Source organism: Somniosus microcephalus, chromosome 20 (genome assembly GCF_052327205.1).
Source record: "Somniosus microcephalus isolate GS21.2 chromosome 20, FLI_Smic_1.0, whole genome shotgun sequence".
NCBI classification, from domain to species: domain Eukaryota; kingdom Metazoa; phylum Chordata; class Chondrichthyes; order Squaliformes; family Somniosidae; genus Somniosus; species Somniosus microcephalus.
In genome coordinates, this window is record NC_141006.1 from 21,288,714 (window position 1) to 21,303,517 (window position 14,804).

Sequence of the window (14,804 nt, forward strand, 5' to 3'; positions counted from 1 at the left end):
AAGACAGCTCCTCGGACAGTGCAGCACTCCCTCAGTATGCACTGGAGTGTCAGCCTAGATTTGGTGCTCAAGTGTCTGGAGTGGGACTTCTGACTCAGAGAGGTGAGAGTGCTACCCACTGAGCCAAGGCTGACACTCAGACCTGGAAACATTCAACAAGTTTGGCGTGGAACCGATTTTTTTTATTCGTTCCTGGGATGTGGGTGTCGTAGATGTAATGATATCAGCAAATAGAGATGGTATTTGCCTGTTTGATTATGATGCCTTAATAGCAGGTTTGCATGTATTGATTGCTTGTGCCTGACCAGCAGAGGGCATGTGACCGAGAGAAGCAAGGCAGTCAAGTTTAGTTTCGGTTTCGTTCTAGATGCATCACAGCATCGTGTCTCCTGTAAAAGCTGTATAAAAGAGTTGAACAGACTTTAGATTAAAACTCATTCTCTTTCATAAATGTCTCGTCATTGAACCCACAAAGAAATCAACACAGTAGATTGGTAGTAAAGCCTCCTGAAATGAACTTACAAAACTCTCAGGATGTACAGTTGAGCAAGTTGATCCCACTCACCGGATCCAGCAACCGGCACTCCCAGAATGCACAAGTGCACCATCGCTGAATCGACCCTTTCAGAAACGTTACTATGGCCATTGTGTCTCTGAACTTGCCTCTCTTTCTTCTAAGCTCCAAGTATAAAGCCTCCAATCTCTTCCTCCTCCCTTCCTCACTGTGCACTGAGATCAAGACTCCTCACACCATCTGCTCCTTTCCCAGGATCTCAAAACTGGGGATTGCTCGCCTCCCTCAGGCTCTCCTCCCTCTTACAATCTCCAGCCCCTTAAAACCCAAGCTTGCTGTTCCCTATTCACTATTTCTAGATTGACCCAGTATTCACTCATTTTTTTTCAACCTCGATGGTAACCTGCACTACGGACCTTAGCCCCCTTCGCCCTGGCCAGGTTGGTGGAAAAGGAGCAAGACTCTTGTAAGGGCCTGGGGTACAGTGGCTGAGGGCCATGATTGTAGTGTAATAAGACGGTAATATGTTGTGTGCACTGACTGGAAGAGGGGTTAGCTGTAAACAGTGGGAGGATGGAGACTGGCTGTATACGGTGGGGATGAAGGGGATTGGCTGTATACGGTGGGGATGGGGATTGGCTGTATACGGTGGGGATGAAGGTAATTGGATGTATACAGTGGGGATGGGGATTGGCTGTATACGGTGGGGATGGGGACTGGCTGTATACGGTGGGGATGGGGATTGGCTGTATACGGTGGGGATGAAGGGGATTGGCTATATACGGTGGGGATGGGGATTGGCTGTATACGGTGGGAATGGGGACTGGCTGTATACGGTGGGGATGAAGGGGATTGGCTATATACGGTGGGGATGGGGATTGGCTGTATACGGTGGGAATGAATGGGATTGGCTGTATATGGTGGGGATGGGGATTGGCTGTATACGGTGGGGATGGGGATTGGCTGTATACGGTGGGGATGGGGATTGGCTGTATACGGTGGGGATGGGGATTGGCTGTATATGGTGGGGATGGGGATTGGCTGTATACAGTGGGGATGAAGGGGATTGGCTGTATACGGTGGGGATGGGGATTGGCTGTATACAGTGGGGATGAAGGTAATTGGATGTATACGGTGGAGATGAAGGGGATTGGCTGTATATGGTGGGGATGGGGATTGGCTGTATACAGTGGGGATGGGGATTGGCTGTATACAGTGGGGATGGGGATTGGCTGTATACGGTGGGGATGAAGGGGATTGGCTGTATACGGTGGGGATGGGGATTGGCTGTATACGGTGGGGATGAAGGAGATTGGCTGTATACGGTGGGGATGGGGATTGGCTGTATACGGTGGGGATGGGGATTGGCTGTATACGGTGGGGATGAAGGGGATTGGCCGTATACAATGAGGTTGGGGGTGTTGAATGTATACAGTGGGGATAAGGGTCTATGTACAGTGACTGGAAACAATATTGGTGAATATTGAAAACTAATGTAAATGTTCCTTTACACCCTCTAGCTACTGACATTAAGATTGAAGCAGAGAAAAGTCCAGCCAAGGAGGAGGAAGCTGAGAAAAGTCCAGCTAAGGAGGAGGAAGCTGAGAAAAGCCCAGCCAAGGAGGAGGAAGCAGAGAAAAGTCTAGCCAAGGAGGAGGAAGCTGAGAAAAGTCTAGCCAAGGAGGAGGAAGCAGAGAAAAGTCTAGCCAAGGATGAGCCACGTCCTCCTCCCTCCAGATCTACAGGTGTGGGCAAAAGCCCTCGGACAAAGCAAGGTATGAGATCCAGCACTGGCTTGCTACCTGGAATGGAGTGAGTCACTTGACTTCTATCTGCATACAGATTTAAATTGGTGTGTTATAACCATAGACAATCTGCTGTCATTTTCATCTGGATACAAGCCTTTCATTGGTCGTTCTGGGGGGAGGGAAACATAACAAGAGAGTGGCCTATTCCTGGGCTCGAAACTGCTTCTGAATGATGGATTGTGCCAACTGGCATGGAGTTCTGACAAAATGATATTCAGCTGGGATTTTAAAAAATAGCAACGCATTTTTGCCATCCACGAAAAAGGCCGAGCCCCTGCTCCTGTGACTTTTCCATTGATTGAAGTTTAAAGAGTGTGTTCCTGAGTGTGTGCATCTGACGTGAAGATGATAGAGGTGGTAACTACTAATGGCAGAGCAACTGAAACCTGCAATCTCCAAGTGATTCCTGGGCTTGGGACAATCCATGAAGTTCAACGCAGGGCTCTGATGGATGTTACCCTGCTGCACTTTATATTATTTTCCCTCAGTTACCATATAGTTATTACCATGCAGTCAATGTTTACCAGCTTACCAGTGTAACAGGGACAGCAGTGAAGATCCCCCTTTATTGCGTTTAATCCCTGGCACGCTGGCTAGTTTTCCACTTGCTGCTGTTGATAATGGAACCCAGGTGGCTGCTCCCACAGCTGGAGACCTGAATCCATCATCTAATGACTTCATTAACGTTACGGTGAGTGTTATCCGGAGAGCAGTTTGTGGGACGTTGCAGGTCACTGGATGCCTGTCTGGAGGTCAGGGGTCAAATCCTGGTGTTGATTGACACTTGTACTTGGGACGCACAGAGTGGCAGAGTCTATGGTCCAGCATTGGTTGGGTTCAGGTGGGCGATTAACTGAGGAGGGAGGAACTGTGGGCGTTCCCATAGCCCAGACTGCTTGCTCTGTGATGAGAGGAAGGACACTGTGGTTATAGGAGAAACTGTAAGGTGTTGGGCAGGGTTGTTTTGGAGATGCAGTTGGAAGAATTGCGAGCTGATCATTGCAGTCCAAGGAGATTCAAACACTGCTCTCTGTCCCTCCCCTGAGCATGATTGTGTCTGTGTGTGTGTGTGTCTCTCTCTCTCTCTGTCTCTCCCAGTCTGTATTTGTGAGTGTCTGTGTGTGAGTCTTTCTCTCTCCCAATGTCCTCCTCTCTGTCTTTCCCAGTCTATCTCTCTCTTCCTTCTCTCTCCCAATGTCCTCATCTCTGTCTGTCTCTCCTATCTGCCTCTGTGTCTCGGTCTATATGTCCCCGTTCTGTCACTCCACTTGCCTCTCCCACTCTGCCCCTCGGTGCCTCTGTTTCTCACCCAGGTTAAATGCTCCGGTGTTCCTTTCTAACTTCATCGTGCTGAGTACCAGGATGCAGTCGTTCATTTTGAAACCCAGATTGATAAATACCTTAGTGAATATTCATGGGACTGTCTGATAGTTCATTGAAGATGCAGTCTATTAAGACAGTTGTTCTGTTCTTTGTACAATTCCTCCTTTAACCGCAAAGCCCTTGAGTTCTGATTATAAAAACAAAATGGAACAAAGCTCTATTATTAGCTGCGTAAACAGGAGCTTAGTGTGAGCTTCATTTTTCATTGACACAAAACACTATAATTGTGCTTTAAATCAGGGAGTGTTTGTCTTGATGCCTCATTTACCACCAATAGGTATTGCCCTGTCACAGGAGCAAGGCAAATAAGTAGCGCTAGTCATTCCACTTGTTAACTATAAATGAGCAACGAAATCCAGCCCATTCTCCAGATAGGGCGTGCTGAAGGGGTTAGATTTTCCAACCACTCCACAAACTCCAACTCCCCTGAAAATCCACCTCTCGTAATCCTCATCGCCCATCACCCCCTCCTCATCACCCATCACCCCCTCCTCATCACCCATCACCCCCTCCTCATCGCCCATCACCCCCTCCTCATCGCCCATCACCCCCTCCTCATCGCCCATCACCCCCTCCTCCTCACCCATCACCACCTCCTCATCGCCCATCACCACCTCCTCATCGCCCATCACCACCTCCTCATCGCCCATCACCCCCTCCTCATCGCCCATCACCCCCTCCTCATCGCCCATCACCACCTCCTCATCGCCCATCACCCCCTCCTCATCGCCCATCACCCCCTCCTCATCGCCCATCACCCCCTCCTCATCGCCCATCACCACCTCCTCATCGCCCATCACCCCCTCCTCATCGCCCATCACCCCCTCCTCATCGCCCATCACCCCCTCCTCATCGCCCATCACCACCTCCTCATCGCCCATCACCACCTCCTCATCGCCCATCACCCCCTCCTCATCGCCCATCACCACCTCCTCATCACCCATCACCCCCTCCTCATCACCCATCACCCCCTCCTCATCGCCCATCACCCCCTCCTCATCGCCCATCACCCCCTCCTCATCGCCCATCACCACCTCCTCATCGCCCATCACCACCTCCTCATCGCCCATCACCACCTCCTCATCGCCCATCACCACCTCCTCATCGCCCATCACCCCCTCCTCATCGCCCATCACCCCCTCCTCATCGCCCATCACCCCCTCCTCATCGCCCATCACCCCCTCCTCATCGCCCACCACCCCCTCCTCATCACCCCCTCCTCATCACCCCCTCCTCATCACCCCCTCCTCACCCATCACCCCCTCCTCACCCATCACCCCCTCCTCACCCATCACCCCCTCCTCACCCATCACCCCCTCCACTCACCCATCACCCCCTCCACTCACCCATCACCCCCTCCTCATCGCCCATCACCCCCTCCTCACCCATCACCCCCTCCTCACCCATCACCCCTCCTCACCCATCACCCCTCCTCACCCATCACCCCTTCCTCATTGACCTTCACTGACTCCTTATCCCCAACACATCAAATCCTTGTCCTCATCTACAAATCCCTTCACCTCTCCACAACATAGCCTCTGTAGCCTTCTGCAGATTTGCATCTGCCTTCTCCCCATCCTCCTCCCTCCCTCCCTCCATCCTGCCCTTCCTCCCTCCCTACTCCCATTCCTTTCTCTCTGCCTGTAATATATGTGGATAGAACAAATGAAGGACAGAGACAGGATGAGTTGCTAATCCATGTGCTTGCTTTATTAGGCTAGAGCGAACTGAGCATGCTCATGTGACAAACCATGTGATAATACATTACACTGCTCTCCCCCTTACTAAAAAGCATGTATTCCCCTCTCATACAACAACACTATGGTCCCACCTTTCCCAGTATTACGTGTACCACATAACAAACTCCTGGCTTTTTTCCTTTTAAATGAACTACAAATCCAGTTTAATAACAGGTTTGCGGAGCCCTCCTGATCTCCTTACTGAAGGTTTTGGTGTTGAACCAATTTTCAGGCTATTTTGTTCTGGTTCCGAACTCAAAGATGATCCTGTTTCTATCTCAGATTTGTTTGAACCTGGTACTTCAGTTTCTGAAGTCTGAACGGAGTCAAATTCATGTATGTGTTCATGATCAGGTGGTTCACGATCACGTCTTGGTTCATCTCGAGCAGAGATCATTTGATCTACATGAACACTTCGGATGTTGTCACCAATTTCAACCAAATATCTCTTGGTTCCACCAACCTCTATATCCCACTTGTGTAAACTCGACTTTCCAGAGGGACTGAGAACACGAACACACTCGTTTTGTTTGAACCTGCGTTCTTTCTGATTTCTGCCATAATAATGTATCTGACTCAACTGTTTCTGTTCAACTCTTGAGGCCAAATTTGGTTGAACAAGACTCAATCATGTTCTCAATCTCCTCTTCATCAAGAGTTCTGCTGGGGTATGTCCAGTTGTAGTGTGCGGAGTAGTTCTGTACTTCAGCAAGAAATTTGCCAAAAGTTGCTTCTTGCTGAGTCCCAAACAACCCGGCAACACTTGCTCTTTGAGAGCTTCTTTCACTATTCTGACTGACCTTTCAGCTGCTCTGTTTGAAGCTGGATGATATGGTGGAATGAGAGTGTGTTTGATACCGTTCCATTTCATGAACTCTTGGAATAGAGCAGAACAGAACTGAGGGCCATTGTCAGAAACAAGATCTTCAGGTAATCCACGACATGCAAAGATAGTCAACTCATCTATGGTACGTTCAGTTGTAGTATTTGAACCCATGTGTTTCACTTCAATCCACTTTGAGAGAATATCTACAAGTACCAGGAAATAATCATTTGCTTTCTTACAGAAATCTTCATGTATCTCTGAAAAGGTCTACTTGGCCATGACCAGGGTTGTAGTGGAGTTTTGGGTGGTTTGTTTCTGCAATTTTGACAAACGCTGCATTTGTTGACCAGTGATTCAAGATCACTGTCCAATCCAGGCCAGTAAACAAAGCTTCTTGCAATTGAATTCATACTGACGATCCCTGGATGTTCAGTATGAAGTTTGTCCAGAATTCTATCTCTCAACGAATTAGATACCACCACTCTGTTTCCCCACTTGATACAACCTTGCTCACAAGACAATTCAGTACGATGGCTATGGAATGGTTTCAACTCTGTGTCCAGACACTGATCAGTCCATCCATTCAAGGTGTTTTCATACACTCTTTTCAGTACTGAGTCCTTTTGAGTTTCATCTGCAATCTCGGTTGCATTCACGAGAAAGTATTTGTCAACTGCACCTTGTGTGAAAATCTCACCTTCGCTCCCAACATGAGCCCTCATGTGGCAACCTGGACAAGGCATCTGCGATTGCGTTCTGCTTTGAAGTGCGATATTCAATTGTGTAGTCATATTGTGACAACAACACTGCCCAACGTTACATTCTCGATGCGGCCATTGCAGGGATGACAGATTTGGGCCCCAATATTGCTGGGACCAGTTTGTGATCGGTTATCAGGGTAAACTTTCTGCCGATCAGGAACTGTTGGAATTTCTTGATTCCAAACACTATGGCGAGTGCTTCCTTTTCAATTTGCGCATAGCTTTTTTTCGCTCTTTGTGTGGGTTCACAATGCGAACGTGATTGGTTTGTCTTGGCCATCATCCATTACGAGGCTTATGACAGCTCCCACACCATAGCTGGAAATATCACACGCTAACTTAAGCTCACGCTCTGTGTCGTAGTGCACAAGCAGAGCATCGCTAGAGAGACTTCTCTTACAAGCATCGTAAGCTTCCTGTTGCACTTTTGTCCACTTCCACTGGACATCCTTCTTGAGGAGCTTGTGCAATGGAGCTAACATGGTCGCTAAATCAGGTAAGAAACATGCGTAGTACTGGACCATTCCAAGGAAAGATCTTAACTCAGACACGTTCTGTGGCTTTGGAGCATTGATAACAGCATCAACCTTTTCCTTCATTGGTTGCAAGCCATTTGCATCAACTGTCAGACCAAGGTACACAACCCTGGGCTGCACAAAAGCACTTTTGCTCCTTTTCAATTTGACATTGTGGGAATTCAACCTTTGAAGCACTAAATCTAACACTTCTAGATTTTCTTCCTCGCTGCTTGTTGCGATCAGCACATCGTCTTGATTGCATAAGCAATTTGGAACTCCTTGCAAAATCTTGTCCATCGTATTTTGAGGGAGGACTTTACACTATACAGCAGCTTGGTGTATGAGTACAGTCCCTTGTGTGTGTTGATAATGAAATACTGTTGACTTTTGTCAACATTCATCTGAGCATGAGCATGCGACAGGTCAAGCTTGGAGAAAACCTCTGACCCAGAGAATGCTGCATACAAATCTTGTGATGTAGGTAACGGGTACTGCTCATCGTCAACTGCTTGGTTGATAGTAACTTTGTAGTCACCACACAAGCGTACAGTTTTGTCTGCTTTGGGCACTACCACAATCGGGGTACCCATTCACTTTTGTCAGTTTTTACAAGCACTCCATTCTCTCTGAGCTTCGGTAACTCTTCCTCCACCTGACCTTTCAACGCATAGGGAACCAACCTTACCTTACAATAGACAGGCTTCGCGTTGAACTTGATGCGGATATGCGCATCATACCCAGTGATGCCCTCATAACTGACTGAGAACATGCTTTCGTACTTGTTCAGCATTGTGTCGAGTCGTTTCTTTGAAACATCTACACTGAAGTCTAGTTTTAACTTTCTCAACCAATCTTTGCCCAGGAGGGTTGGCCTGTTGTTGTAGCTCACTACAATAATAGGCAGCTTTACTGACTGGCCGTTGTGTTGAACTGTACATTCCATTTGTCCACATGTCTCTAGGTTTTCTCTGGAGTAGGTTTTTAACTCTACTGCACTCTTTCTAAGTGGTATTTGATTAAACTTACTCTCATATGTGTCCTTACTCATGATAGAGCAGTCCGCCACTGTGTCAATACACATATGTTGATCAAAAGTTTTGTACGGAAGTCTTTCTCACGACTGCTGGTGTTGCCGCCAGTGGCAGAGATACTGTAGATGCCGAGTCTTCAACATCAGGTGTGTTCACTTCAAAATTGTGAATTCTTCCTTTTTGTTGTCGCTGCTTTGCATTGCCACTAGAGTGGTTCTTACTTCCTGCTCCAGATCTAGCTCTGCAAGCTGCTGAAATATGGCCTTGCTTCTGGCAGTGGAAACACTTCACATTTCTGTATTGGCAGGACTGTGGTGAGTGATTTCCATTGCAGCGATAACAATTCACTGAACTGCTCTCACCGACTTGCTTTTGACTTGGTCTCGCAGCTTTAGGTTCAGCGGTGGCTTTGTGACTGTGGACTTCAGCTGCACTAGTCACCTGAGCTGGACGGAGCTCCCTAGCATTCTTAGACGCCATCTCCATAGATAGGGCAATTTTGCATGCTATGTCAAACGTTAGGTTCGGGGTGTTCAGTAACTTGGACTGTGTGAGCTCATCCACCAGTCCACACACAAACTTATCTCGCAACGCACGATCCAAAAATGCACCAAAGTTGCAATGCAAAGACAGGTTCTTAAGAGCTACTATGTACTCACTGATTGTTTCACTTTTTGGTTTCTGGTACCAAACTTATAGCTCTCTGCTATTTCTAATGGCTTTGGGTTGAAATGGTCCACGAGTTTCTCGACAATGTCTTCAAACAACACATTCTTCGCTTTCCCTGGCGTGAGTAGGTTTGTCAACGTTCTGTAGACATCTAGCCTGATCTGCGTTAGAAAACTTGCTTTTTTCCGTTCACAAATTACTTTATTTTGAGCTTGAACATTCTCATCTGCACCATCGGTCTCAGTAATGTTATTGGCCTTAAAAAACATCTCCATCCGCTCAGTGTAAGAACTGAATTGTTCGCGAGCTCAGTCATACATGCTGAGGCTTCCGATGAATCCCGTAGGTGCGGCCATGATTGTCTCGATCCCACTGAACAGTGAGTCAGCACGCTACCTGTGTACCTGTGAGAATCAACTCCACTGTTGCTCTGCATACATACACGCAAAGGTGAAGCACAGACGATTCTGCATCAGCATTAACGGTAAAACATGGCAAAAAATTCAGTTTAGGTGTCACCAATTCACCTTAAACTTGTCCACTCGAAGGTTGAACACTGTGTCCTTCCATGATCCCTAAAAATGCCTTTGGGATCCCATCCTCATCGCCAAAATGTAATATATGTGGGTAGAACAAATGAAGGACAGAGACACAATGAGTTGCTAGTCCATGTGCTTGTTTATTAGGCCAGAGCGAACTGAGCCTGCTCATATTAAACCATGTGACAAACCATGTGACAACACATTACACTGCCCTGCTCCCCTTCCTTTCTGTCTTCTCTTCCTTTAAAAATCTTTTCCAAACTATCTCTTTGACTAAGCGTTCAGTTACACTCTTAATCTCTCCTTTCCTGGTTTGCTGTCCATTTTTCCTGATGCCTATTTGTGAAGTGCATTATAAATGCAAGCAGTAGTAGTAGTGGTATTAGCGCTTGTAGTAGCAACAGTGCTCATACGAGTAATAGCGGTAGTAATAACAGTAGCAGCATTAATAGCGGTAGGATTAGCGGTATTATAGCAGTAGGATTAGCGGTAGTAATAGTGGTAGGATTAGCGGTAGTAATAGCGGTAGGATTAGCGGTAGTAATAGTGGTAGGATTGGTTTGTAATAGCAGTAGGATTAGCGGTAGTAATAGCGGTAGGATTGGGTTGTAATAGCAGTAGGATTAGCGGTAGTAATAGCGGTAGGATTAGTGGTAGTAATAGCGGTAGGATTGGGTTGTAATAGCAGTAGGATTAGCGGTAGTAATAGCAGTAGGATTAGCAGTAGTAATAGTGGTAGGATTAGCGGTAGTAATAGCGGTAGGATTGGGTTGTAATAGCAGTAGGATTAGCGGTAGTAATAGCGGTAGGATTGGGTTGTAATAGCAGTAGGATTAGTGGTAGTAATAGCGGTAGGATTGGGTTGTAATAGCAGTAGGATTAGCGGTAGTAATAGCGGTGGGATTGGGTTGTAATAGCAGTAGGATTAGCGGTAGTAATAGCGGTAGGATTGGGTTGTAATAGCAGTAGGATTAGCAGTAGTAATAGTGGTAGGATTAGTGGTAGTAATAGCGGTAGGATTGGGTTGTAATAGCGGTAGGATTAGCAGTAGTAATAGTGGTAGGATTAGCAGTAGTAATAGCAGTAGGATTGGGTTGTAATAGCGGTAGGATTAGCGGTAGTAATAGTGGTAGCTATAATAATAACAATAGTAACCATGATGGCAGATGTAACAGCGGTAGTAATGGCGGTAGCAGGAGTATTATTGGTCGCAGTAGATGTTGCCTGCCCCCCACCCCCAAAGCTACTGCCCAGTGGCCTAGAAATTCGGTTGGTAGCGCCAGTGATTAGCGCCTAAAGAGCCGAAGAATTGGGGCGTTACCCAATTTTCGGGCGGGCGCAGTGACTATAGCGCCACCTCCCATATTGAGTATCCTTTTAGCGCTGGTGCTAACTCTTTGCGCGCGCCTGCGGGCGCAGGCAGATCATAACGTCATTTCAGTGTGCAACGCCTTTTTGGCGCCCCGGACTGGATATTTGGTGGCGCCCGCAACCTTTCCGCCTGGCGCTATTAGTGACAGTTGGATGGAGCGTTCCCAGGCCCTTCTTGGACGCGGGGGTCGCTATTTAAAGGGGACAGCACTGGTATAAAAGCTGCAGCCATTTGGGCTGGCCATTCTGATCGTTGCTGGAGAGAGTTGCTGACCTTCTGTTGGACAGTAATTTTCTCATTGAGTCTTCGAAGGCACTGGCACTGGCAGCTTGAGGGCCCGGCTCCCGAGCTGGTGATGCAGCATCTGAAAGCAGGGAGGTGGAAGAGTGGCTTTAGCAAAAGGACACCTTGGCAGCAAGGGATGCCAGATTGCGGCAAGGCTATGACATGGGTCCACAGTGAGAAAGCATGCTGGTGGGGGGAACAAGTGGAAGGAGACAGTTGTAAAAGGTGAGAACCTTACCATCGCTGTCGACAATGGGGTCGGCAGCTGCAGTGGTTACAGGACCACTCAGACGTCCTCCAAGAATCTGGTGGACTCTCTCCTCGAGATCCGTGAGAGTGACCACTTGTGGAGGTCCTCCACCGGTGCGAAGCTGGTCTTTGCCAATCCTCGCCAGCTTGGACTGCAGGGGAAAGGAGGGGAAGTTATGTTACATGATATCCTGAGTGATCATCTCATGCCCCCCATGGTGGAAGAGCCCTTACATGATGCCCTGAGTGATCATCTCATGCCCCCCATGGTGCAAGAGCCCTTACATGACGCCTTGAGTCAAATGTGCATGTGTGTGCCCAGAAAGGGCCATGGGTGCTTGCTGGCAGATGGCCAATGGGGCACAGGCCACCCTGTAGCCATAAAGTCAGGTGCAAATGAAGGGATGCAGAAGTTTGCAGAAACAACACCCACCCTCACGACCCAAGTGAGGTCATTGAATTTCTTTCTGCATTGGACAGGGCTCCTGGTCACCATGCTGCTGGAGTTGACCCTCTGGCATACATCCCTCCAAGCTCGTTGGTAGTCCTTATGATTCGGCCTCCTGCCATTGTCTGGGTCGAGAACATCTCGCCGGCGCTCCACTGCGGCCACCAATTGCTCCAGAGCCTCATTGGTGAAGCGCTCTGCTCTCTGTCTCACCTTCTCCATCTGGTCCAAGTTTTTAGCGCCACAAAAGGGCCTGCGCCGATTCTGAGGCCTGCAAGGCGCAGAATGTGGATGCTGAAGCTGACTGACCCACCCCTTTAAGAGCTGGCCGGCGCCTGGAAGTCTCGTGGTCATCGGTAATTGAGAGCACCTGCGCTGCGCCCGTCCGCTCCGATATTGGGTTGCGCCGGAAGTTTAGCGCCTTAGGAGTCCCGTGTAACGCCTGAATTCGCGCCTCAATCACCTTTAGGGGCGATGCAACCCAATATCGCGCCAGGTGGCGATAAGTTGCGTCTGGCTATAAACTTTGCGCTGCGCCAATTCTACCGCCCCAAGCAGGGCTATACCCAATTTCTGGGCCAGTAAGTTCCAGTATGTTCAAGAGAGGAAGAAACAACACTGGGTAAAGAAGGAAAGAGCGGCACCTTGGGTTTGGAGCGGGGTGGGGGGGGAGTGGTGGGTGGGAGAGGTGGGTGAGTGGTGGAATTTGTTTAAGATTATTGACTGATTGATGAGTGGATTCTGAAATGGACCTTTCGCTTTATTCCCTTTTAAAATATTTCTTTCCCCCAGTTAAAGTCCGTCTCTTTATTAATGTAGATAAAGGGGCTTGTCAGTGGGATAGGGAGAGCAGCATCAGGGTGCCAAGGGCTGCTTCACAGGAACGCTGGGAGGGAGGATCTAGCGACGCTCTCAGGGGTGTGTAAATGCACAGATAGTCCTCAGAAGCTGGTGAGCTGCCTGTCTTTCTTGCCTCACAAGGTTGCAGGTTATGCTGCCACTTAGCCACTGTGTGGGATTTTGGAGGCCTACTTGGGGGCCTTGAGGGTGGTTGCTGTTCCTATCTGCTGTCAGCTCACCCGCTGCCGCCCGCGGCTTGTTGGGCACACCTGAGACAGGCCTGTGGCCTTCCTGGGCACCGGTGCCGAGTGAAGGAGCTCGGTGCTGAATGAGTTAACGCCAGAGCTTGGCCTGGTCACGCTGCCCTGCCAGCCGGCAGCTCACACCGCAGTGGGCAACAACGGAAACGTCAAGTCAGCTTGCTCGATCCGGAGCCTGCCTCCCTGCCAACTCCAGCGAGATAACAAAGCACCTACGTTTTTAATAATAAACCTGCTGAGGGTGTAAGTGTGAAGACTCGCTGAGGTGAAAACACACGCTCGAAAGACGGTATTCACATCGATTCTGTGAATTCAACATCTCTGTCCCAGTTAGAACAGACTGCTGCCTCAGCCAATGAGGGACAAGGAGGGTGCTGAGCGTCTCAAGGCCATTCTGTGCCAGGGCCCAAGCCCAAGATCCTGTCTGTCGTAAAGAGGCAGTGGCGTATTTATAAAATGAGGTTTTCTTCCCTTCAGTATACTTTGAGGCGGTGTGGCTGCATCTGTAAGTGGCAGAGCCTGAGGAGTTTGTACACTCTGTGCTTTTATCACCAGTACTGAGAGTTAGTTGCTAGCCTGCTTCGGTGCAATATCATTAACAAAGGACTACCGGCAAACCTTGAATCAGATAAATTTGTCATTGAGCATCGTTCTGTCAATGGTGCCTAACGTCAGCACATCAAATCCCAACTGGCCATCAAACCGCTCCGCCTCCTCTCCCCTCCCTCTACACACAATCACAACAGCTAAAATAAAGACAGAAAATGCAGCAAGTGAGGGAAGAACTTGCATTTATACAGCGCCTTTAACGACTTCAGGACACCCCAAGGCACTTTACAGCAAATCTTTAAAAAATGTAGTCACTGCTGTAATTTAGGAAATGTGGCAGCCAATTTGTGCACAGCAAGCTCCCACAAACAGCAATGACATAATGATTAGATAATCAGTTTCTTCAGTAATTTTGGTTGAAGAATAAATATTGGCCAAGACACTGGGGAGAACACCCCTGCTCTTCTTCAAATAGTGCCATGTGATCTTTTACGTCCGCCTGAGAGGGCAGACAGGGCCTCGGTTTAACGTCTCATCTAAAAGACTTCACCTCCAACCGTGCTGCACTCCCTCAGCACTGCACTGGAGTGTCAGCCTAGATTTTTGTGCTCAAGACTCTAGAGTGGGACTTCAACCCACAATCTTCTGACTCAGAGGTGAGAGCGCTACCAACTGTGCCACAGCCGACACCTAGTGAGATTGCCAGCGCTCATTGGCTCTCACAACAGCCTTTGCCATGGAGATTTAGGACACAGTTTCAAGACTCCAGACTGCCGCGTTGATTTCTTGACTTTTACCGTGCTGTCCAAGTTAGTACCATGCTCGCCTCTGAGTCAGAACACCAAGGGCTAGATTTTCAGTTGCTTGCGCCAGCAGTTAGCGCCTTAAGAGAAGTGATTTCCGGGCGCTATGCGTGTAGCGCCCGGGCGCAGCGCAGTTTGCGCCCCGCCCCAAATTAAGTTGCCCGTTAGCGCCGGCGCAAAGTTTAGCGCCCGCCCGGATGCGCGCGC

General features: G+C 48.6%; 1 protein-coding gene across 6 annotated transcripts in view; it reads left to right on the top strand.

Moving 5' to 3' along the window:
* map7d1a (MAP7 domain containing 1a) overlaps nucleotides 1–14,804 on the top strand; it is a 478,390-nt gene that overhangs the window by 376,615 nt on the left and 86,971 nt on the right. For all 6 annotated transcript variants that reach the window (XM_085962371.1, XM_085962376.1, XM_085962373.1 and 3 more), the window contains exon 2: nucleotides 2,035–2,289. In XM_085962371.1, the coding sequence (XP_085818497.1) occupies nucleotides 2,035–2,289 (255 nt within the window). The remainder of the gene's footprint in view (nucleotides 1–2,034; nucleotides 2,290–14,804) is intronic.